This window comes from Nerophis lumbriciformis, linkage group LG14 (genome assembly GCF_033978685.3).
Source record: "Nerophis lumbriciformis linkage group LG14, RoL_Nlum_v2.1, whole genome shotgun sequence".
In the NCBI taxonomy this organism is placed as follows: Eukaryota; Metazoa; Chordata; class Actinopteri; order Syngnathiformes; family Syngnathidae; genus Nerophis; species Nerophis lumbriciformis.
In genome coordinates this window covers 20,169,938-20,196,928 of record NC_084561.2, presented here as the reverse complement: position 1 = coordinate 20,196,928, position 26,991 = coordinate 20,169,938, and the positions used below count along the sequence as shown (strand labels likewise).

The window sequence follows — 26,991 nt, the reverse complement described above, 5'->3', positions numbered from 1 at the left end:
AATCCCTTAAAAACATCCAAACACCGGGTTTTATGTACATCATGTAAGTATATGTTGTTAGTAACGAGTACATTTATTTTAACATTTAATATTTGTTTATTTTGATCATTTTAAGCATACGCGGCGCATTAATAAAAAAAAAAAGCATCACGTTTGCTTTTTTTTTCTTCATCACTGATTTCTGTTCATGAGAGCCAACAAACATAACAAAACATCACTTACTGTACTATGTCTGCTTTCATTAGGATGCCGACTGCTGGGATGTTCATATATTCCCATTTAGATGAAAAATGTCTCATAATCCTCGCGAAGAAACTCGGTGCGGGGTCGTGGTGTGGGGCCGGAGCTAACAACCACTTTTCGTGTCTTTCTCACCAGTTCCAGATCCTTAATGGCTATCATAGTGTCCCACCTTGTCGGATTACCTACTGTGCAAGTGAGATGCATGATTTATTATCTGCAATAAACTTGCAGGCAGTGAGGAAGCAGCAGACCACTCAATGATATAAACATAGGGACACAAGCTTGTGACCTTGGCACCGCTATAAATAGTTTGTCTGCGTTAGTGCTTGTAATAACAATATCACTAATACTTGGTTAATATTCAAGTCACAAAATGTAAATGGAGTATTGTTGGTGCTTTTTGAATGGTTATTTTATTGGATTTTATTGGCGAAATAGTGGAGCTCCCATTGACACAACCTCTGACTTTTATTTACGTTTATTTAATATTTAGAATGCATGAAAAAAAAATTCATCTGTAGTCATGTCTTTCATAATGATTGTGAACAATAGGCAAAATTCCCAAAAAGTGCAGCTCCCTTTTAAATTGAGGCACCACTGTACTTTGCTATAGATTTAATATAGGGTTAGGCATTTATATGACCGTGATAAATTTCAAGTTGATTACGGTAATTGTATGTGAGCATATTAACTTGATCAAGCACAGCGGAAATGTCCGCGACTCTCAGACCATAAGAAACAAAATTCTGTGGTCTGATGAGACAAAGATTGAACTATTTGGCCAGGCATCATGTTTGGAGGAAACCTGGCACAGCTCAACACTAGGCCAAAACCATTCTTACAGTGAAGCATGGTGGTGGCAGCATCATGCTGTGGGGATGTTTTTCAGCAGCAGGAACTTGGAGACTAGTCAGGATAGAGGGAAATATGAATGCAGAAATGTACAGAGAAATTCTGGATGATAACCAAATAACTTTAAACGAGCCAACTGATGGGATGTTTGTTTGATATTAAAGAAACCTAAATGTGCCAAGCTTGTGGCATCCTATGCAAAAATACTAAAGCCTGTAATTGCTGCCAAAGATGCATCAACAAAGTATTGAGCAAAGGCTGGGAATACTTATGTACATGTGATTTTTAAAAGTTTTATTTTTTTTAATTACATTTATACTATGAGGTGTGGTCCGCCTACCGCCCGAATGCAGCTGAGATAGGCTCCAGCACCCCCCGCGACCTCAAAAGGGACAAGCGGTAGAACATTGATGGATGGATGGAAAAACCGAAAACAAAAAAACTTTTCATATTGTAATTATGGGGTATTGTGTGTAGAATGTTAAGGGACAAAAATTAATGTATTCTATTTTGGATTAAGGCTGTAACATAACAAAATACTGGAAAACTTTCCGGATGATCTGTAATCATGGCACTGACCTGCAAAACAAGATCTAATTACATCATATTACATCACACAACAAACACCCTTTTATTGCTTTGATACAAAAATATTCCACTTTATTTCCAAATAATCATACATCATGTAATGAGATTGATAGTGGTCATTTTTTATTTAGTGATAGTAGGGATTTCTCCTTCCTCTCCTCTGGCAGCTAAGGATTAGCACCTCTGCCCCAACCAACCAAAATGTAAATAAACACCATACTCCACGATTTATACTAATGCATAATAAAATAGCAAATAATCGATGCATAAGTGGTCCATGATTTAGCTGACAGAAATTTTGGCAAATTGATCTTGTTTCAAACATTACCCTGTGTAAACTTCTGAGCCACATGTCCAAACTAATGAAGAGAGGGGCTAGACCGACATTGGCCGTGAGAAAGCATGCTATTTTGTACTTGCAGTGTATCTTCCTGATGTACTCTGCTAAAAGAATCTTAAGGCTTCCAAAGTTTTAGTAAATTTTACAGACACACACAAAATATATTCACATTCGTAAATCACAAAGGTAAATAAAAAAATAAAAAACATAATAAATAATAGCATCGGTATTTTCAGTCAAATTGAACATTTGTTTTAACGTAAGTATGTTGAAGACTCCATGCATTTGAAGTTATGTACCCAAATAATCTGTTGTAATCTAGTGGTTAGTGGTGCCATAGCACATATACACACAACATGTTCTCAAAACCACATTTACACACCTTTCTGTAGCTATAACAACCCACCACGATCATTCTCTATTGCATTTAATTTGTTTGTTGGCAGATTTTTCATTTGAAGCAGCAACTATGCAAAAACACTGTACAGTATACAGTCGCAACTAGTGGTTGCGATGTGTAATTACAACCAAAACAAATGTTCCTTGTATTTCTAAGGGAAGCGGTTAGATCCATTTAGTATATGTAGTGAAAGCATTATAACATGTCAAGTTTTCAGTCTATATTAAAACATTTTTTTCCAATTGGAGTCAATGGGCAACCAAAATGGGGAAAGGAGCTAAGTGTATAGTAAATGAACATCTCCTGTTTGAAAGAACTTTGCAAAAAGTGCCATGGTGCCATTTTAAAGAAAAGCTTGTTCAAAATATGGGGCCAGATTTAAGTCCTCTAACCTTTTTAAATTTAACTGATTTTTCGGAGATGGAAAATAAAAATCCCTAAAATGTTTGGTTTTTTTGGTCATGGCAAACACATGGGTTGAGATACATGAAAAATAAATCTTTTTTAGCATATTCTTATTAAGAGACTTTGTGGCCACCCTCAGCATTTGCAATGGGAGTTTTTATTGCATGTCTTTGTCAATCGTCACGAAAGTTAAGAGTGTTTTATTGTTTCCTCGTTTCATTAACATAGATTAACTTCTTTTTGTACTTAGAAGACCGTAGATAATTTAAAAATGATTACTTTGATCAGTGTCTGGTAACAGTTTGATTATTAATTTAATTTCCACCTCTTCACATGTTCCATTAAAGTAGTCTTTTAACTGGTGTACAACATTTCACTTGTAAATCTTGTGTGTAAAATGATTTTCCCAGGGTTCTGGACCAGGCCTCGGGTACAGAGATCGCCTCCTTCCCCATATACAAGGTCTTGTTTTGTGCTCGTGGACGCGATGGTTCTTTGGAAAGTAACTGCTTTTGCTTCACTGAGAGTTACCGGAGCTCTGAAGACTTCCAAATACATGTCTTCTCTTGTCAAATCAAAGAGGCGGTAAGTCATTATTACCCAGGCAGCGCGACAGACACACTCGCACCGCTTTTATTGCTTCATGGAATATGTCATGTTCATCTGGAAGTTCAAGTGACAGCTGCATTTGTTTTGATGATGAATCCATTTAGTCCAGGCTGTAAACAAACTAGCAGTTTCATTAAATATGTTGAATATTAGCATGATATATGATGAAAAGCATCAACGAAAATGTTTAAAAAATTAAAATAATATATATTTGTCCACTAATGTCATCACTTTGGGCTGTACTATTCAATTAGCGGCCCGGGAATGACCCTAGACCAGCCCTCTCGAGTTATGTACAAAGACAGAGATGTTAACATTTTGCAGAAAATTAAATAAAAATTAGGCCTGTCAAAAATAAATGATAAATCACAAAAATATTGCATTAATCATGTATATATGCAGATTAATTATGCAATTTATTTCTAATGCACATGCTCCTTTACCTTAACTACATGGTTACCTGAAAGGCACTGCAAAATACACCTTTACTGAACTTTAGATATAGCATGAATACGTTTTGAGCAAATAAATGACATGCATTCAAGTAAAACATTTAAAAACATTTTTCCTGTATGACATTTGTGTCCAATATTGGGCTCTTTTTAAAAGTTAATTAGTGATTAATAACTCATGATTAATCATGAGTAATCTAAATTTAAAAGTGTGATTAATATGATTAAAGAAAATAAATCAACTGCCAGCACTAATAAAAACAATAGAGCACTTTTGTTATCGAGAGGAACTTTGACCAGAATCAGAATCAGAATCAGCTTTATTGTCATTACGCAAGGTAACGAGATTGAGGCCATTCCATACAGTGCGATGTGTGCATGCTAGAAAAACAATGTGCAAATATATAGAAATATAAAAAATGTAGAAGTGCAATGAATATGGTGTGAAATTAATATATACATGAAAAAACAAAACAAAAACAGGGTGGTTGGTGGAATGGGTTATTGCACCGAAGAGAAGGCAGTTATGAGGGACAATGGGGCAGTCCGTTCAGGATGGTTATGGCCCTGGGGAAGAAGCTGTTCTTTAGCCTGTTTGTTTTGGTTTTAATGCACCTGTAGCGCTTCCCAGAGGGCAGCAGGTGGAACAGGTCAGAGCCAGGGTGGGTGCTGTCCTTGATGATGGCACTGGCTCTGTTGAGGCAGCGGGAGGTGTAGATGTCCGTCAGAGAGGGGAGAGGGCGGCCGATGATCTTCTGAGCCGTCTTGACCACTCTTTGCAGCCTCTCCCTGTCTGCTGCAGTGCAGCTGCCGTACCATACCGTAATACAGTAGGTCAGCAGGCTCTCGATGGACGAGCGGTAGAAGGTCAGCAGCAGGTCAGGCTTCAGGTTGTACTTCCCGAGGACTCTAAGGAAGTGTAGCCGCTGCTGAGCCTTCTTGATGATTGATGTGGTGTTGACTGTCCAGGAGAAGTCATTAGAGATGTGGACTCCAAGGTACCTGAAGGTGTGGACTCTCTCTACACGCTCGCCGTTGATGTAGAGGGGGGCAGGGTCGGTGCTGCTCCTCCTGAAGTCGACGATGATCTCTCTGGTCTTGCTGGTGTTGAGAGCGAGGTTGTTCTCCGAAGACCAGGCCGTCAGCTTCAGGACCTCCTCTCTGTAGGCAGCCTCGTCACCCCTGGAGATGAGCCCGACCACTGTGGTATCGTCGGCGAACTTGACGGTAAGGTTGTCACTGTGGGCCGGACTGCAGTCATGGGTGTAAAGGCAGTAGAGGAGGGGGCTCAGCACACAGCCCTGTGGGGAGCCGATGCTCAGCGTGCGGGAGGATGAGAGGTGCGGGCCAAGTCTCACATTCTGGGGTCGGTCCGTTAGGAAGTCCCTTATCCAGGCGTTTGTGAGAGGGGGGAGGCCAAGAGTGTCCAGTTTATTGCAGAGTCTGTCCGGGATTATTGTATTGAAGGCAGAGCTATAGTCCACAGAGAGCATCCGGACGTAGCTCTGCTGCTGCTCCAGGTGGTTCAGAGCAGAGTGGAGAGCAACAGCGATGGCGTCCTCTGTGGACCTGTTTGCCCGGTATGCGAACTGGTGGGGGTCGAAGTCTGGAGGGATATAGTCCTTGATGTGCTGGAGAACAAGTCGCTCGAAGCACTTCATGATTACCGAAGTGAGGGCCACTGGTCGGTAATCATTCAGGCTGGTGATGGGAGACTTCTTCGGCACCGGGATTATTGTAGATGACTTCAGGCAGGATGGGATGACTGCCTGAGCCAGGGAGAGGTTGAAGATCCTGGTGAGGGGGGGAGCGAGCTGGTGGGCGCACGTCCTGAGCACCTTTCCAGGTACTCCGTCTGGTCCGGTAGCCTTCCTGGGGTTCACAGCCAGGAGCACTCGTCTGACACTGTGCTCCTGTACAGTGAGTGGAGTGGCGCCGGTGGGGGCGGGGGCAGGGCTGGAGCAGATGAGTGTCGCTGGGGGGTTTCGAAACGGGCAAAGAAACAGTTAAGCTCCTCTGCCAGTGTCGCACTCTGATCCGCAGTTGTCATATTGCAGCCTCTGAAGTTCGTGATGTCATGAATGCCCCGCCACACCTCCCGTGAGTTTTTGCTGGACAGATGGGACTCTATGCACCTCCTGTGGTCCGCCTTTGCTTTTTTAATCCCTCTCTTCAGGTCGGCTCTAGCAACACTGTACAGTGCCCTGTCCCCTGACCTGAAGGCTGCGTCGCGGGCCCTGAGGAGTGTGCGGACCTGGCTGGTCATCCAGGGTTTCTTGTTGGGGTAAACCCGGATGGTTTTTTCCACAGTCACATTCCCGATGCAGAACTTTATGTAGTCCAGCACCGTTCCTGTGGCTGTCTCCAGCTCCTGTTGTTGGAAGAGGTCCCAGTCTGTGTGTTGGAAGCAGTCCTGAAGTTTGGGGAGTGCATCGTCAGGCCAGGTCATAACAGTCTTTGTGATAGGCCTGGCCTGGCGTCTGATGGGGGTGTAGGTAGGAGAGAGCAGGAGGGAAAGATGGTCTGACTGTCCAAGCTGGGGGAGGGGTGTAGCTCTGTACGCGTGCTTTATGTTGGTATACACGTGGTCCAGGGTGTTCTTGCCCCTTGTAGAACACTTCACGTGCTGGTAGAACTTAGGGAGTACAGTCTTCAGATTGGCCTTATTAAAATCCCCTGCTATGATATGAACACCGTCGGGGTGGGCCCGCTGCTGTTCGTTGACGGTGTTCAGCAGAAGAGAGAGCGCTGTGTTTACTTTGGCGTCTGGTGGAATATACACAGCCGTGATGATAACAACAGACAGCTCTCTCGGGGGAAAAAAAGGCCGACATCTAACAGACATGTACTCCACGTCCGGGCAACAGTGCTGTTCAGTGATTGTCCCGTTGTTGCACCAGTTCTCATGCACGTAGATACAGAGCCCCCCTCCTCTGCTCTTACCGGAGTCCTTAGTTCTGTCCCGGCGGAGCAGAGTGCGTCCGGCTAGCTGCATGCTAGCATCGGGTATTTCCGGGTGAAGCCAGGTTTCGGTGATAATCATAGCACAACAGTCCCGAACATAGCGGTTTCCAGCAAGTTGTAACTCCAGGTCGTCCATCTTCTGTACAAGGGATCTGGCATTAGAGAGGAACAGGCTTGGTAGAGGTGGCTTGTGGGGTTGTTTCCTAAGCCTGAGCAAGACGCCGGACCTGCGGCCACGCTTCTGCTTCCTCTCCCTCCTCCGTCTACGCCGTCTCCCAGACCCGACAACAAACCACGGAGAGCCCTGTGCTCTCGCTATGTCATCTGGGATGTTGTGCTCGTGATGAAAGTCGCTCGAAACAGATATCTGGTGCGAGTTACCGATATCCAAGAGTGACTGGCGGGTGTACCGGGTGTTTGCAGTACACGTGGTGCACAAAAGGAAAAAAAACATGAAGAAAAGAAGGAAGAAAGAGCACTGAAATGGAGAGCCGTAAGCCGCTGCGTCTGTGCGCGCCGCCATCTTGGGGGAAAAAAAAAAAAAAAAAAAAAGTGTTGATAATGGACATTTTAATCTCATAATGGCCAGCATCCACTGCAATGGACACTTGTATGTTTTGCAAAACGGGGCTATTTTTTCCTGAATGTTTAATGAAGTGGACCAAAAAGCAAATGTCCACTGCAAAGAATGCTGGTTCTTAAAATAATAATAGTGATTGGAGAGGTCCGGTTGCCACAATCCTTCGCTTTATGGAAATGTGGCCTTCGTAACAATTTGATTGAATAGCGCTGACTTAAGGGATATTTAGTATTATTAGTATTTCACCGGATCGTTGCTATTTGCTTGTTGTAACTCTCAGAACTACTTACACACAATTACTTGCTACTACCTGCTTAATTACTTAAAAACTTAGGATTTTTTTTTTTCAACTGTAGTTCTAATACACATATTGAACTATTAAATATGTGTCTCAGACAGTTTTATTTCATATTTGCACGATGTTCTAAATTTGAAAAGGAATAAATTGAGTAACAGAACAGATAGTAACAGGAGTGAGTTTTTAGCATAGAGTTAGCAAGTTCATGAAACATAATCTTGTGGCATTTATGCTTCCAGCTTGTTTACACTAAGCACATTTCAGTAGTTCAACAAAAAGTTGTTATAAAAAAATAAATAACAGTAAAGAAATATTTAGGTAACAGGACTGTATCCCTGAGTCATAGAAATACTGTATCATCAAATATGGAGAAAGTAATAATAATAATTAGATTTATGTAGCACTATAGACACTCAAAGCGCTTTACAGTGAGAACTGAGAACCCATCATTCATTCATTCACTCCACATTCTCACAGAAAAATAAATGACTAACCTTACTTTTGGTCGTCTTCTCATGGTCTGCAGAGGATCTAAATCCGTGGTTCCCAAACTTTTTTCACCAAGTATCACCTCATAAAACACTTTGTTCTTCAAGTACCACCATAAAGACCAACATTAAAATACAGTAGTGTAGTAGGCTTAAATATTTAATAAAAACAAGGCAGAGGTTTTATTTAACAAGTATATTTAATATTTTTGGCCACTAACATTACACAGAGTTTGAATTTAAATATTTAATATATTTTTTGGCTATATGGAGTTTGAGTATTACTGCTCTAAATGATGCAACTTCCTTTGGAAATACTGAAATATATACATTTTTTTCAAAATGTTTATCTTTGCTCAGTTTTTTATTTGTTCCATTTTATGTTTTATTGTGGTTTATTTGTTGTCTTAACTGTATTTGTATGTGTGTTTTAGCTGTATCTTGTTGTCTTTTAGTTTTTATGCCTTTTTTATGTCTCAGCAATGATTCTGTTAAGCAGTTGGGATGAGGAGTAAAAACATAACATATCTGAAGGAATTGGGTATAAGTTTAAGATGCAGGGACAAGAGCATATTGTCTAATATTTTTGATACTTCAAAATATTCCTTTAAATAGTGTCTATTAGCAATGCAATCAGATGAATAGCATTTTTAATTTAATTTAATTTTACTGTTAACCTTATTATGCATTTATACCTTTTATTTCCTTGTGTCGCAAATGTCACAGATTTGGTAGAATGGCTCGCATATACTAAAACTATAATATCCAAATTTTGTGTTGTAAAGTTTTAAGCGTTTTTTTACAATCCTTTTGCAAGTACACTGATTAGCTAGCTGAGTACAGTCTTTGTTTTTATTGTCTTCTTAGGGAAAATAACTTTTTTTCATCATGCCATAATAATGTGCAATAATGCTGTTTCCTCTCCACACATCTTCCTCTCCTCTTATTCTCTTACCTGCCCCTCTACCTCACCTAACCTTAATCTCTTTTGCCCTTTTCCTTGTAGGTCAGTCGAATCTTGTACAGTTTTTCTACAGCCTTTCGCCGATCTTCACGGCCGGCCGACATCAGAGACGCGCCGTTGTTGAGTCCCCCTGACAGCGACCTCTTTATATTCACCGTCTCGCTGGAGATTAAGGAGGATGACGGCAAGGGCAACTTCAGGTGTTCGTCAACACATTCATAAAAATACAGAGAATCTTTTTTTTCCAAGGACAAAAATTTGCTCATGAATATACCCTCAGTGAATTTTTTGTTTTTATTAAGCACAAATGCTGTAGGCATGCATAGAAGCACTATTCATGTAGTGCTTGACTTAGAAATAAACTGTCAGCTGGATAATACGTAGATTCACTGCATTGCTGTAATATTAACAAAAGAAAACTGTTCATTGTTGCACTTTCCCTTTCCCAGGAATGATTAATGTAGAGATTTATTTACATTGTCTCCTATGCTCTCCTATCTCCAAAGCCCAGCAAGATAAAATACAGTGTGAAAGAAGGCAGAAGGTTTATGTTTAATGTCCCTTTCCTTTTTACAGTGCAGTCCCCAAGGACAGAGACAAATTGTACTTCAAGCTCCGGCAGAGTGTTCAGAAGAAAGTTGTGATTACAGTCCAGCAAATTGGCAACAAAGAACTCGGCATTGAGAGGTGAGAGATGAGAGGCTACCATGTGATCTAATGTCATCTCTACCGAAGTGCCGAAATGCATGAGTTTTTTTTTTTTTTTGCGGGGCTAAGAAACAACAAAAAAACAACAGAACAACGTCAGCAAATGTGATGTATACAAATATGTTACCAAAAAATTATAAAGAACCAATTAATTAAGTAGATAGTAATAACACAGAAACAACAATGAACAGCAAATAAAATACCAATATAAATAACAATATTATTGTTGAATAATAATACATATATATACATGTAAAAAATATTTGAACATCATTGGTACTTTAACTTTTAGTTTAACTTAATTACAAAAGAAAGCAGATAAAGATGAGGGGTGGGGGGGAACAGATTATATAACCTATACATTGTTAAGGTAAAAATAGGTTAAGCTTTAGCAGTGTGCCGTGTTAAAACCCAAATGCATGGCTAATTGAAAATGCCTATTATCACGTATGAAAAAGTTTGTCTTTGCTTGACTTTAATGTTATGACTGATAACTCAGCTGCTATTAAGTGTCAGGTGGTTAAAAAAAAAAAAATCTAGTGCTTATACCACAAATGTCAAACTCAAGGCCCACAATATTCTTTTATATGGCCTGTGAAAGCCTGGAAAAATATGCATCAATAAAAAACTTTTTGAAATGATTATTGCACTTAAGTATTTTTATTTCTACAAAAATGCACGTATTACATGTAGTTGCATAACCTTTAAATTTTTTGTCTAATAATGCAACAAACATCATACATTTCAAGTTTTTTTTTTGTTAAAATAGTAATTAAATACCTAAATATCTGCTCGACTTCTGATTTCAAAACAAGTTATCCATTAAATTGTACACTGTAAAAATGACACAGCCCAGTTGCCAGAATTTACTGTCAACCCCACAAACCCCCCCCAAAAAATAGTACCGCTATTGTATTTACAGTAATACACCTTAAAAACAACAGGAGATTTTACTGTAAAAAATGGCAGCGGAGTTACCAGAAATGTACAATTAAAACAGGTAAAATGTGTTCATTTACACTAATACTGTATGCTGTAAAAAACTCTTAAAATGTTACCAGTCCCTCCAGGAATTTGCGATGTCGCGATCGTGCCAATTTAAGCAAATTCAACCAATCCCTGCGAATTATGCGCAGCCTCGCAACTTTGTCCAATGACCGCAACTTTCCCGCACATTTTGGCCAGCGTAATTTTCGTCAATGGTATTTGTCTCGTAACGAAACTCAAACGCTAATTGTCTAACCAAAATGTATGTTTACTTCTTGTGTAGACGAAGCAGGAACAACATGTAACAATATAGCAACTTTATTGCTCAAACAGCGCAATTGTTGTCATCCCATGTAGCTCAGACCTACTTCCGGTTCCCGTCTACGGTGCTAAACTCATTTTGCAGATACACACCCAAGAGTCTTATATTTTGTCAATGACGCTATCTGGCTCGTGTGATAACTGTTACTTTTGTCTTTTCCACGCAATTTCTCTTAAATCTGTGTAGTATAAAACGAATAAAACACTAAGACAGTATTTGTTTGCCAATTTTTGTTTAAAATCTATGCTTTTTAGTTTATGGAACATTTAAAGCGTTGTTGTTTTTGGAATCTCAAATCACTGCAAATTTTGCAGCAATTTTCTAAATTCAGGCATTTTAGGCCGTAACAATCACAAAAAAATCCCACGAAATCCTGAAAGGAATATTTTACGGTAAAATTCTAGCAACTGCGCTGCCAGTTTTTTCCCGCATTATTCTACAGTTTTTTACAGTGTATGTAAAAATAAATAATCAAATGAACAGGAAATTCCATCCATTCATTTTCTACCGCTTGTTAATATCATGATGCAAATCCTTGTATATTTAATATCTATATGTATTCACTGTTACAAGTGTCCCTATGTGGGCAGCAATGTAGCCCTTAATTAAAAAGATTTTGAAACCTCTGGCTTTACTGTACTGTGAAGTTACAACAGTTAATTGGGTGAAAAGTTGAACCATTAGAGCACAATCCAAAATAATGCCATAACAGTGTTGCGTGCTTAAACCCTGTTCAACTTCCTGTAGCTTCTTGGGTTTTATTCACACTCTAGCTGCATGCCTGCACCAAAGAACTAGGTCATCCTCACCCCTTTACCCATATTGCCTTCCCAGGTACTTACCTCCAGTTTTCATCACAGGGCGTCAGACAACATGCCCTTTTCTTATCTGTGTCTCTCGACATTTTGTTTTTGCATTGTGGATCATGTCTATCATCTGTTAATTGCTTAGTGGCTATACAGTGTGCTTTTAGAAGTGTTTCCATATGCATGCGTTGTCATGCTTTGTATATTTCAAAATTAGTGCTGGTAAATTGTCTTAGCATTTTCTGCAATTTAAGCGCTTTGAGTGTCTAGAAAAGCGCTATATAAATCGAGTCTGTTACCATTAATTCATGCATCCTCAGTTATTTTTGAGATATCCCCATGTGGACCACCGGATGGCACCCTAAACAAACTTGAAGGACCAGTGGAAATTGCAGTTTATTAGGATGAGCTTCTATGTCACACACTGTATGATCAAAGCATTGTTCAGTTCAGTAAATTATATTCCAGACATGCATATCAGATTACATCTGTGCACAAACTAAGGTTGACAGTTTCCATTTTAACATGTCCAAAAAGGAGTAGGAATGTCCAAAAAGGCGGAGGAAGAAATAGATCGCATTAAACCCCACCCCTTCTCCACATCAGAACAATTCGTAGAGCAAGACAACATTTAATTTTGGTCAATCCGTGTGTTCAGTATTGTAATTTTTTTAAACTGATGGCAGTAATATACTGAGAAACAATACTGCAAGGTTTGTTCGATATTTTCTTAGCTCCGTTTCGGCTTCAGTGGTGATTAGACTTGCATTACAGTCCACTTCCACTTTAACACACTGAAATACAGTCATATGCATTTTGTATATTGTATTTTATATACACTTGTGTGTGTGTGTATATTATGTTTTCATGTGCCAGTCATTTTTCTGTATTTAAAAAAAATGCAATCTGGGGATTAAAATTTGTAGGATAAATTAGAAAAGCAATGACGAAGTAATAAGTAATTGTTGATGTGAATGCAGCTCCTGTGTTTTTGTCGTTAGGTGTTTTGGAATGCTGCTGTGTCCAGGACAGAAAGTCTGCAATAGCGACATGCATTTGCTAGACATGGTAAGAAATACTTATTTTCAAAATACAGATTGTGTGTTATTCAACACTACAATTATTTTGTATGTGTTTATTTGGAATACTGATGGGATGTTTGTTTGATAGTAAACAAACCTAATTCAGTGCACAATACCTGCCCAGGAATTGATGGGGAAGGGCCCGGATGGAAAAGCCTATGTGATCACAGGAACATGGGACCCCAACATGGCAGTCTTCCAGCCCCTAAATGAAGACACCCCGAAAGGTTTTTGACTATATTCTTTGAAAGCAACATGTTACTAAAGACTCTGTGGTATAAATGTGATTTTCCTTTACAAACCATACAGTTATTTTTGTGTCATTATATAATTCTCTAGGGTTTACTTTTTGTATTATTTTTTTTTTACTGCCACAAACATCTCATTTACCTGTATATTGTTGTTGTTTTTAGCTTGAAAAGGTTTATGAGCTTTGTTTTGCTGCTCTAGACCAGATTTTTGGTGGCAGAGGCAGCAAAATGGCTCTTTTGATGGTAAAGGTTGCCAACCCCGGTATAAAATATCAAGTAATTGGAGGCTGTAGTATGGTCGTCTATAACCACATTTGTAGTTTATTAAGCAGGTCTTTATCATTACCTGAAATGTATAATGAAAAATAAGCGTTCGTGGTTAATCGGTCCCTCCAGGATTTGCGGTAATTCATGCAAATAAAACCAATCCCTGTGAATTATGTGCTGGCTTGCATATTTGTTCAATGCCCGCAACTTCTCCGCACATTTTGGCCAAAAAGCGTCATTTTTGTCTTTCGAATTACTTACGCTTATGTTTTTTCTCGCATCGACGAAGCAGGAGCAACAATGTATATCAATACATAAACTCTTTACACTTTAACTTAACTTTATTGCTTGTAAGCAACAATTGTCGTCACCCTGCAAAGCTTAAACCTACTTCTGGTTCCTGTCCACGGTGCTATGACTTCGGGAAATATACGCTAGTATATAGACATTTACTTCCTTGGTTATTTGTGTATGTTTATTTAACCTTTATCTATCCAGTGTAAGGCAATTAAGAACAGATTTTAATTTACAAAGCTGACCTAGCAGAGAGGCAGAATTATTAGAGAGACGTTGAAGTGTGACGATAAACTTTCATCGTATCTTTTTTGCCAACAAATATTATTGCCGTATGTTGCTTTCAACAGTTCACAAATGCTCTTAATGTGTGGGGGAAAAACACTTTTCCAGCGTAAAACACACGCAGAGAATGTCTGCAACCTGTGGATGACACTGCAGACAACAGACAGTAAGGAGGAAGTCTTTGGTGGTGTTTCTTTCTGTAATTATAATTAGCAATTACTTTTAGTTATTAGATAAAACAGTCCAGTAATTTGACAGTGATACTCTATTTTTGTGCTTTTCCTGCCATTTAGTGTCTACTTTAGAAACTTATGTGGTATAAAACGAGTAAAACATCGATACAATATTTGTTTTCCAATTTATGTTGAAATCCTGCGCTTTTTGGGGTTAAGGTTACAAGGAACACTTAACAGATTGATTATAAATTCATAAAATCACAAGTTAAATCAATGTTTTGTTTTTTTGTTTTTTTTAAGCCTTACAATATCTCAACTTTTGGCAAATTTTTCTAAAAAAGCTTGCCGTGAATTCAGGCAGCTTACGTCATAATATTTTCTTCTCTTTGCTCTTCGTAATATTTTCTCACAAATATTAGGTTGGAATTATTATAGCCACACCTTAGCACTATGATGCTATACTTGGTTGTCATGCAGGACTTGCATTTGAGCTCGGATGTGTTTGTTACTATTCATTGTACAGCTTAACATGTAGTCCTGTGTCAGGCAAGTCTAGTGTCAGTTATGAACACACTCACAAGCAGATGTGGATATTCACTCACATGATAAACTGAATTAAATGCAGCAGTTGGAGATTATTTTTTATCTAATTCACTTTGCACTGTTTTATTTCCCTACTTCATACAGCCCACCATGTGGGTCATTGAGTTTTATACACATTGCACTTAATGACTTAGTTGTGCACGACTGAGCCCCTCATAATGTGACAAAACAGGACTTTTCCCCTTATTTTATTAGCCAACTTTTATGGGACTACAATAATAAATACAGTTAATCAAAAAGTTATACTCGAACAGAATATATATTTGACTCTAATAAGAGTCTTATTTGTTCCTGTTGTTAACTCTCAGGGGACAAAGGCTGACTTTTTTGTCTTTTAAATACATAATTTTTGCTGTATTTTTTGCCATAATGTTTGTTGTATTACTCCATTATACATGATCTTTCCTAAAATAATTTTTTTCATGTTAAATTTAAAAACATCAATGACCAATTCTTTCTCAGGTGTTCAACACACTAGCAGTTATGCGGCAATTCCCCAATGCCAAACAGTTATTTGTTTCTCAAAGGGCATAAGACATTTTGGAATCATATTTTTTTAAATTTATTTGCTGAAATCTTTCAATCAACTCATGCCCTAAACAAAAATACCAAACATAATGCTTTTTTTTTTTTATTACATTTTTAACCCATTTAAGGCCTGTTGATCAAATTATGTCATGGTTGTCAATTACTATGAATTTTACAAATACCTGTGACATTATCTGATCAAAAGACCTTTAAAGTTTTAAAGAAAATAACATTACATGTTTGAGGTCTTTATTAAAGGTCCAGAACTGAAGTTTGTTGAGAAATTTGAGCAAATAAGTCTTGTTTTTATGCCCATCTAGAAATTTAGGGACTTTTTTGTCCTGTTTAACGTTGAAGACAATTAAAATTGAAAGTTCCAAGAGGGTTAAACAAGTCAAGAAACTAAAGTGTTTAAATTGATTCATTTTGAGTCCAAAAATATAAAAGTATGTAATCATAATTTATTTAAATGCCTCCAATTCAGACCAAGAAATAAATCATGCAATACAACGACTGTTTTCTTCCAATCAAGTTAAAATCTTCCTCCAGTGGTGAATGGGTAACGACAGTACTCTCTCGTTTATCGCCTGAATGCTTAATGAATTTTTGCGATGTAGGATTCATATTCATGAATCAAACATTTTTATAAAGTACAAAAAACTTTGTTTACACATTTTTAATAAGGTTTTTAACATTGTTAGAGCCATATCCGTAATTTTACATGTACACTTGTTTTAACTCATATAAAAGCCTTTTACGTACAGAATGGCATCTTTGCTCTGACTGTCGTTGATGATTGCAGCACTATGTGGAAAGACCTCGTCACACCGTGTCAGGTGACATTTGATGTGCTAAAACCACGGTCATTAGTTATGTCAAAAGTTGGTGAAGTTGATTATCCCGGCGAAGATGGCGTCGACACCCTGTCCTTAGCACTAAGCAGTGCAAGTCCTGCTGCGTTGGTGCCGATTTTTTCGTTTGACATTGCTTATGTCAAAGGCTCACCAATATGGAGATGTGTTATTGATGAAGCAGGAGTTGAAGATGAAGTGCATAAACAGTTCTGCTCTCCACGTAAGATGAAAAACAGGCACGTAAATAATAGCTCTGTCGATATCAAGACAGAAGTTCTCCATGGTGAATATTTATTGTGATCACCACAACATAAGAGAAAAAAATACAAATAATGTACTGCAATGAGAATTAATTTTGGCCAAAAATACCTAAAAACAGCTTGAAAACAAAAATAAAACCATGATAGAGAGAAGCTGCAACATTCGAATTACAAGGACTGACTGTATTCTTGTTTGATTACTCATTTCATTATTATAATTCAGGAGAGTTTCTTGCAGTAGAAGCTGTACGTGACACAATGGCGAGTTATTCCTTTGGTGCCATTGTGGCGCCACCATTGCTATCCGTCCAACTGGCCAATCTGGTACTGGAGTCACAGGAACACGTTGTGACAGCAATAGTTGGCAGAATGATCACCTAGATCAGTGGTCCTCAACCTTTTTGTAACTGCAGACCGGTCAACGCTTGAAAATTTGTCCCACGGACCGGGGGTGGGGTGTTTTTTTGTTTTTGTTTTTTTTTGTCATAAAAAAATGCAATCGTGTGCTTACTACAGACTGTATCCCTGCAGACTGTATTGATCTATATTGATATATTGTGTAGGAACCAGAAATATTAATAACAGAAAGAAACAACCCTTTTGTGCGAATGAGAGTGGAGTGGTTTTTTGGGTTGGTGCACTAATTGTAAGTGTATATTGTGTTTTTTATGTTGATTTAATAAATTAAAAAAAAAATATATTTTTTTTTATTTTTTTATTTCTTGTGCGGCCCAGTACCAATCGATCCACGGACCGGTACCGGGCCGAGGCCCGGTGGTTGGGGACCACCGACCTAGATGAATTAATAGACGTTCTCAGGAATATTAATATGTAGCATTAAACACATCGGTGAAAAAATGTATTTTGTGTCGATCTTTTTAACATTGTTGAAATCAAATGTTGGCAAAGCCCGAACGACCACCTCTGCGTGTCGCCAAAGTATCCGCAGGCTGAAGAAATGTGCATACCTTAGAGCTTGAGGTTGGCGTGAGGCAGTCCACATCCTTCCATCAAGTTCACTCTTGATACATCTTAACTTATTGTTAAAACGGGCATATGCCAGTATGTTATGCGCTAGCAAGCTTAATACATGAGAACAAAAAGACAAAGCAGGAAGGATCATTAGTGTTGCGAACTAGGGACTTTGTTGCTTTTTTTTGGTGAATAATCCTTTCACTTTTAGATACTCTTTATCAAAAAAGATCCCCTAGTGACGAATCTAGTGGAAACTCTGCAATGAAAGCACCACTCTGCAATCCAGCCTTGTCTTGTGAAAATCAAATAAAATAAGAAAGCTTGTTTGTATTTTTCAACATATTTGTTCTGTTTTTCACATGTTTTTATCACAGCAAATGCACCATTGCAAATTATGCAACTTCGAAGGTTACATCATTACAACTTCCCCAACCCACCCGTGCACCCTGATTGTCATCATACCACTGTGCTGCAATAAATCCTCTAAATTGTGCCAAAGACTTAGTTTTTTCAAACTGGGTTTTATAATGACTGGATTTTGTAGATGGATGAGGAAATATTTACCCAGTATGATCTGGTGGCTGGCGCAGCATGGCTGCCAGGGGGAATTGCCTCGCTGAATCCATTAAAGCTAACAAATTAGAGAATGTGGCAACTTGCTGACTGGATGGCTCAGTGAGTTTGACTCCAAGGTGAGATGGCAGGTCTGTCAAAGCTGTCTACTTTAGGTTTTGCAAAGCCCACTGCACACACACACACTTTCTCGTTTGAAAAATTAGACACAATTTTGATTGATTGAACTGTTGGATGAAGGGCAAGTTTCATCAGTTGTTTTTATGCTGCAATGTACAAGTTTGTGTCGACACTATGGCTGCGTTAACACTTGTGGTGGGCACTCTGTGCTCTGGTCTGTGACGTAACTCTAAACCAAAATGTCTGCTGGTTAAAAGTTAAAGTACCAATGATTCACACACACACTAAGTGTGGTGAAATGTATCCTCTGCATTTGACCCATCACCCTTGATCACCCCCTGGGAGGTGAGGTGAGCAGTGAGCAGCAGCGGTGGCTGCGCCCGGGAATCATCTTGGTGATTTAACCCCCAATTCCAACCCTTGATGCTGAGTGTCAAGCAGGGAGGTAATGGGTCACATTTTTATAGTCTTTGGTATGACTCGGTCGGGGTTTGAACTCACGACCTACCGATCTCAGGGCGGACACTCTAACCACAAGGCCACTGAGTAAATACATACATTGTTATTTTTATATTCTGCTATTCATACCAGCTCAAAACCTAATTTTAATTAATCGTAACAGTGGTCTGTGTAACGTTCACAAAGTTCACTTGCAAGCGTGCTTAGACCCATTCGTTAAGCAATCGTGGTCAGCTTGGTTTGTGCTGTAAAGATTGCATGATCAGAGATTTTTGTGTGAACAAAGATGATCTAATGGGAAATGTTAAAAGAACTGTATTGGCATTTTTTGTTAAAACCATGTAATTCCTCTAGCAACACTTATTTTTCCTTTCTCCTCGACTGTCTGTTGCAGATAGGCAAGTGTTCATGACCGTGGCAGTGGACCTGGTTGTAACTGAGGTGGTGGAGCCAGTTCGCTTCCTGCTGGAAACTCTAGTCAGGGTTTATCCATCAAATGAACGGTTCTGGTACTTCAGCCGCAAGACTTTCAGCGAGACCTTTTACCTCAAACTCAGACACGTAAGTTCACTGCTACCCTTAGTAAACCTGCATGCAATACATTTGTTCAAATCACTGTCTGAAACAAATCAAAATGGTCCTCAAAACCTTGTCGTGGCACATGAACCAGGTATTTGAGTGACAGTCAATTAACAGTGTTTTAATGATGACTTCAAATTGGGGGTGTCCCAATCCGATATTGATAGTGCATGGTCCGATATCAGCAAAAAAAAACTAGCATCGAATTATGCTTGTATCTAAAATCGCCGATATACATACTGTAAGCGCTCTGATACAAGCAGTTCTGCATAGGATGGGTATCTTTCACGTTTGAACCGATATTATACCACTTCCCGGTACCTGGGAATTGATACCCATCCATCCATCCATCCATTTTCTACCGCTTGTCCCTTTTGGGTCGCGGGGGGTCGCTGGAGCCTATCTCAGCTGCATTCGGGCGGAAGGCGGGGTACATCCTGGACAAGTCGCCACCTCATCGCAGAGCCAACACAGATAGACAACATTTACCAACGATGCCAATTCTCAGTACTTTTGTCTGCGTCTGCTTTTTAATGTAATATCTAAAACTTAGGTCATTATGATAACTGTGCTTTCCAATCTTGTTTTCCTATTACATTTCTGATTCTCATTCGCAAGTACGAAATAGCAAACTTTGCATGCCTTTGCAATTCCAAGACGTTAGATGGCAGTAATGTGCTGCTTAGCTCGGAAGTAGTTTTTGCTATGAAGCTGAATGTGCCGGTCTAGTCTTATGTTGCGCCTTACAAGGTGCTTATACTGTAATTATTGTACTTATTACATACTTGCTGTTTAAATGTAACTTGTATCTTCGTTGTAGTTTTCATTACCAAATTGAAGGTGTTGAAATCGCCAGCAAAAATTGGTAATGCTAATCGGTAGCATGTCAAGTTTGAGAAGTCTCAAGGCGTCACTAACACCCTGGATACAGAGATTCTCCCAAAGTCCGACCATAAGGATGAGAATCACATCCTCATTGTGGAGGTTTTCCTGCTTTACACTTACCAACCTTTGAGCGACGTGCTGAACCAGCGTTACTTTATTTCCATCCCGTATGAACAATGCCAAAAGAGATGTTCGAGGCCTGTTTGTGCATGTACTCGAAACACAAGAAAATAAATATAATAATAATAAATTAATAAAATAAAAATCTATAGCAAATCCAATGTAAATTAGCATCGAGCTAGTGTATTTTGGAAAAAGTTGAGCTTTACTTAAAGTGTTTTTATCAGAAATACTTGCTTTTTTGTCATTTAAAATTGTAAAATTGCCTAGCGGCTGTTTGTCTGATTGCTACCTGAGTGATTGTTTCCTCGCCAAATGTTTAATCTGCAATTGGACGGGACTTCACAAGATATGTATTTTACGTGAATCGATACACTGTAGTACCGACGGAATTCGGTTGGTGCCTATAAAAGTACCGTATTCGTTACCCATCTTTACTCCTGCAGTGAGTTTACTTGTGCAAAGCTGGACAGTCAGTAACATCTAAATGTCCTGCAATTAGCACACAAGGTTGGTGTTTTTGGTGTTTTAATGAAGTCTTTTACAAAAGGTAAACATGGTAGGCTATATTTGACTAAGAGATAGCAGCCACATGACAGCTAAGCACGTAATAGCACACAAGCTAGACATAAGTAATGCATATCTTTAGTTGAACAATATTGTAGTCTAAAACACAACAAAAAATGTCAAATAATTAGACTCGCATATTACTTAGCGCAACAGAGTCTCCAAGGCAAAACGCATATTAGAAAGTATCGAGTAAAAAACATGTCTGCATCATTTAATTTACTGCGGCATGAGCTTAACATCATGAATTATTGTGATCACTATGTGTTGCCAAAAAAATAATTACCACTTCAACTTAATTAAACACAGCATAAGTCTTATTCCAGACTGTTAATAATGAATAATACAGTGTTTTTCATACCTGCCATTGTTCTGTTTCACTAATTTCACTTGATCAAGTGAAATCTTTCTAACATTCCACACTACAAAATTATAAAGGTATCTATGATTTTTGCTAATATTGCATTGGATCGATATCAATATCACATCGTCACTTCGAAAGTGATGAAGCTTTTTCAGGACAATATTATGGTAGATTTATTCTTGTCTTTCATGGCAGGATGCGTGGATTCCATTCCCCATGTAAAGAAAATATAATTAAGTTAGTTAATTTATTTGAGGATAGACTCAATAGTCATACTGTCTTGCTCTTCGTCATATCAACGAGTAAAACAGAAGATCCCTCTTTAAAGCAATATTTTACTGTTATTGCCGTTATATTTTTCTCCCTTTATACATCTAATTACATTAGTAAATTGAATTAAAGTCGAATCAAGAGACCGCACTGTATTTGAGCATGGTTATCAAATTTAAATCATAGCAACATTGTTAGGTTAGTATGATGGTTTTTGAGACCTTCTGTTACCTTCCCAGTAATATGCTAGAGTAATGCGGGTTTCTTCACATCTTCTCTGATTAAAATGTGCTGAAGAATGAGAACACCGTGTCTTACATTCCACTAAGTTATGACCATCCTGCATCTTCTACCATGGAACAAAAAAATCTACTTTAGTAAGCCACGGGGAGCTGGCAAAGCAGTGGAGTGTGGGGAAGCTTTACATTGTAGCAAGGTAATAAGTGGCTCTGTCTCATTATTGCCGTGTTGGTAATTAACGACGGCAGTCTGACTTGTACGCCTGATTGCCTCTGGAGTTATCTCCTTAGTAAATGGAAGACTGGTGCAGTGGTTAAGAGCTAATTAAAAGATTATATTGTGTGGTGTTTTTTTCCAGGAAGATGTCAATCAGGACACATACTGCTCAAGTATATCATCTTATTTTAACTCAAAAGAGTACCGGTATTAACTTTAGTCATAAAATATAATTGGTAAATGTTTTCAGTTTTGGTGCCTGAATAATGAGACTTTTGGACTTACAAACATCGCTGTAGGGCTATTTAACTATGTGCTAAGTTTAAAACTTGGGAGACAAACATTTTAGCAGAAAATTCCTAAAAATACTGTTGTATAGATGAACGTGGACCACTGTAAAAACATTGGCAGATCCTTGCATTGACATGTTAACCTTGCTCGAACGCTGGAGTCCTAACATGTGATTTACATACAGTAATTGAGGCGTACCTCAGAGCACCCCCTAGGTCTTCTCCTTTTTGGCAGTTACAAATTGTTTTCCTAATATAATTTATGTAAGTAAGGGGTTGCTGTAGCTTGTTTACTTCAGATGCAGCCAGTAGTCATTTATTCAACTTCTTTAATTATACTTCCCTCAAGGTTCCATTTAAAGTCCTCTCTTTTTTATCATTTGGGTTATTCAACTGGTGGCCTGTAGTAGGGATGTCCCGATCCGATATTTGGATCGGATCGGCCACCGATATTTGCCAAAAAATGCGTATCGGCCGGTCCGTGTTTTCCAACGCACCGATTTAAATAATACATTCCACTTTTCTGCTGCTCCCTAATTTCCGTTCCGCATTTTCCAGCACACCTTCAACACATCCACAGGTCTGTGGATTCTCACGCAGTTGCATTTAGCTGCTGGCATTACACTACAGGCTCTTCTCACTCCTTTTCTGTGTCTCCTTCTCACAGACAGCAAGCGCACCTTCTTACACACGTCATATACTGTCACGTCATACGTCACATACGTATACGCCCTCCCCCAGCAGAGAGGTAGCAGCATGGCTAACGTTAGCTGTGATGCTAGCGCAGCCGCCATGGTGCGCGCCTGTGCAATTGCGCACTGCTCAAGCGTCCTCTGCGCACGGCAAATCTATGCCACGCACAAATAAAAAAATAAGCGCATAACAATTTTCGACACACGGACACGACAGAGAAAACAGTTTTCGTCATCATTGTTCAAATATTGCAACGTCTGTCGAGACGCTTACCTCCATTCGGTGCCACACGTCCACACCACCAAAATGCCGAGGCAAACATTTCCAGATCAACACCGTATGAAAAAAATAGTGATTTTTTTAGTTGTGATTTCCTTCTCTGCATGAAAGTTTAAAAGTAGCATATATTAATGCAGTATGAAGAAGAATGTTTTAATGTAGACACATCGAATCATCATACTGCTGTGATTACATGCATCAAGTGTTCATTCAAGGCTAAGGCAAAATATCGAGATATATACATATATATGGTGTATCGCAATATGGCCTTAAAATATCGCAATATTTAAAAAAGGCCATATCGCCCAGCCCTAGTTCAATGATGCCATTTCTGTTTGTCATGTATAATTTTGTCTATTTTGTGTTTATCCTTGAATAAACAGGTCAGTTTCTTGTTACCAACCATTGTGTATTATTCAAACTCACCTAATTCAGCTGGCTAGTTGTTATCAAGAGTACTAAAACCCTTTTCAACATGATTCTGACAACTAAGTAGGCTAAATAACTTTAAACTTTAATACATGCTCGGATAGGCCAGCATCGGTCAGTATCGGTATCGGATCGGAAGTGCAAAAAAAATATCGGTATCGGATCGGAAGTGCAAAAACCTGGATCGGGACATCCCTAGCCTGCAGGTTCAGTAAAAGACTTACATTTTTGCAGCAGTTTCTTAAAAACACTAGAGTGTTGTCAAAGAAAGAATCTTTGATTAGCTTGTTTGCATAAGTCCCTTAAAAACAGCAGAGTGCTCCAGTAAGACACAAACCACATCTCAACTGCTGGTTCTCCGGAATATACAAAGTTGGACTAATAGTGAAGGGAGAAATGCCGGCCCCTGTCCTTAGTTTTCTGGAAATGCGGCCCCCAAAACAATTTTGTGGAATATCCCTGCATTAGTCTATCTAAGTAGTAGTAGTGTGTGTATGCCATAAAGGAGACCACATTAAAAATGATATATCTCACAGTCTAGTCTTAAAACTTTGGTTAAATAAATTTTTTCATGCAAATGAATTGGTATCCTAAAAAATCTGATACAAATTATATATATATATATGATAATATTACATAATATCCCCTTTGTATGCAACAGAAGGGCACTATCTCTGTTCAAGTGTTATTTGGCCATGCGATATTGTCTTCTCATTCTTGTCCTCATCAGTGACTTTAAAAATTAGATGTTACGGGGGTGGACGGATCAATACTGCATCAAAGCTCATTGATCCACTTTACCAGGTGCAGTAGAGAGGCGCAAGCATTACAGTAAATAGATTACAAATAAACATCAGGTGCTTATGACACCCAAGGTCAGGTTTGATTTTGTATTTATTCCCTTCTCCATTATTCATTCTACTTTTGGAAAAATACTCAATTTACTCCAAATCTTAAAAAATACATTTTGGCAATTTAACCAAGTCTTTAATTATTACAATTAACTTTAAGAACATGTTGTGCTATATTGAACAAAAATATAATTGCAACACTTGTTTTTGCTCCCATTTTTCCTAAGTTGAACTCAAAGATCTAAAACTTTTACTAAAAACACAAAAGGCCTATATTTCTCAAATAGTGTTCACAAATCTGTCTCAATATGTGTTAGTGAGCATTTGTTCTTTGCCAAGATAATCCATCCCACCTCACAGGTGTGGCATATCAATATGCTGATTAAACAGCATGATTATTGCACAGGTGTGCCTTAGGCTGACCACAATAAAAGGCCTCTCTAAAATATGCAGTTTTGCTTTATTGCGGGTTTGGAGGGGTCAGAAAAGCAGTCAGTATCTGGTGTGACCACCATTTGCCTCACAGCTCCTTTGCATAGAGGTGATCAGGTTGTTGATTGTGGCCTGTGGAATGTTGGTCCACTCTTATTCAGTGGCTGTGCCAAGTTGCTGGATATTGGCAGGAACTGGAACACACTGTTGTATACTCGGATCTAAACATGCTCAATGGGTGACATGTCCGGTGAGTATGCTGGCCATGTAAGAACTGGGATGTTTTCAGCTTCCAGGAATTGTGTACAGATCTTTGCAACATAGGGCCATGTATTGTCATGCTGCAACATGAGATGATGGTCTCGCGTGAAGGGCACACTAATAAGCCTTAGGATCTCGTCACGGTATCTCTGTGCATTCAAAAATCCATAAATAAAATGCCCTTGCGTTTGTTCGTAAAATATGCCTGCCCATACCATCACCCCACCCCCACCATGGGCCACTCGATTCACAACGTTATTATCAGCAAACCGCTTTCCTACATGATGCCACACACACTGTCTGCCATCTGCTCTGAACAGTGAAAAGAACACCTCTCCAACATGCCATACGCCATCGAATGTGAGCATTTGCCCATTCAAGTAGTTTATGACGATGAACTGCAGTCAGGTCGAGACCCCGATGAAGACGACGAGCATGCAGATAAGCTTCCCTGAGATGGTTTCTCACATTTTGTGCAGAAATTATTTGGTTACGCAAACCAATTGTTGCAGCAGCTGTCCGGGTGGCGGGTCTCAGACGATCATGGCGATGCACCTGCTGGATGTGGAGGTCCTGGGCTGGTGTGGTTACATTGGGTCTGCGGTTGTGAGGCCGGTTGTATGTACTGCCAAATTCTCTGAAACACATTTGGAGCTGGCTTATGGTAGATAACTGAATATTTAATTCACGTTTAAATAAATAAATGTTTATCCTCATCACCGTAATAAATGTTTATCCTCATCACCGACTGACAGAAAAATGTGTTGTGTAAAATCCCTGGAATTCCTAAATGGTAAATACCAATGTCAAGTGAAAAGTATTGAATTAAGACAGTCAAACACATAAAGTGGAGGTAGAGCTGGAAAATATTACCCAAAATGCATATCACATTCAATTGAATCCCTTCACGTAACAGTATATATCGCGGTATAAATGTTGCGATATAAATGTTGCGGTGTACAACTTATAATGGAGGTGTTTCTGAAGAAACACTTAGCAACCTTAGCAAAGCTAAATTGATAAAAAAGAAAAAAAAAGAAAAAATAGAATGTAATTATTGTGCACAAGAACAACAGAACTTCTAAAACGACAGAGCACAAATATCTACTGTAGCTAAATTTATATAGTTTCTACGTCATACCGTGTATACTGCACAGCCCTAAGCAGAGGTATTGGGTTTTCCTTGGGGAGCAATGTACAGGTATGTACATAATCATAAATACTTAAAACTGCTTCCTTTTTAAAAAGCCTTTTACTTTTACTTTCACGTTATGCCCCAAAACTTTGAAGACCTACACAAAGCTCAGGTTATAACTGCAGCTTGCTCAACTTAATTTTATGGCACCTCACAATCCTGAAGGTAAATTAAAGGGGGTCGAGTAGGATATCTTGTCAGTGTTCACTATTGACTACTTCTAGTTTTCCATTATTTACCTAAAGTGACCTGTAATACAATGCAACCATGTTGTGTGAACGTTCAGCATGCACCAGAGAGCGCAGGCCAGAGTGATGCTGTGTATGAGGTGGTGAGTCTTCAGAGGGAGGCAGAGAGAAACCAAGAAAGACAACTGGCCTCACCCACCGAAGAGGAGGAGGCAGATGATGGTAAGAGTATTCACTCACTCTTTTTGCTTGCTAAGTTGCACTACCATTTTACAGTTCATAATTACGAATTTCAAAACATGTGTCGAGCTCAGGACTAAGCACCACAACTTTGTATAAGGAAGATAAAAAGCACATGTTCTTTGTTATCACTACATTATACACTTTAGGAATATTTTT

The 26,991-nt window shown here is 38.9% G+C and overlaps 1 protein-coding gene across 1 annotated transcript in view; it reads left to right on the top strand.

Moving 5' to 3' along the window:
* rabgap1l (RAB GTPase activating protein 1-like) overlaps positions 1-26,991 on the top strand; it is a 239,686-nt gene that overhangs the window by 25,705 nt on the left and 186,990 nt on the right. Inside the window, exons 5-11 of the mRNA XM_061975869.2 lie at positions 3,239-3,413; positions 9,226-9,383; positions 9,760-9,870; positions 13,008-13,074; positions 13,213-13,315; positions 19,128-19,294; positions 26,691-26,814. Of these exons, the coding sequence (XP_061831853.2) occupies positions 3,239-3,413; positions 9,226-9,383; positions 9,760-9,870; positions 13,008-13,074; positions 13,213-13,315; positions 19,128-19,294; positions 26,691-26,814 (905 nt within the window). The remainder of the gene's footprint in view (positions 1-3,238; positions 3,414-9,225; positions 9,384-9,759; positions 9,871-13,007; positions 13,075-13,212; positions 13,316-19,127; positions 19,295-26,690; positions 26,815-26,991) is intronic.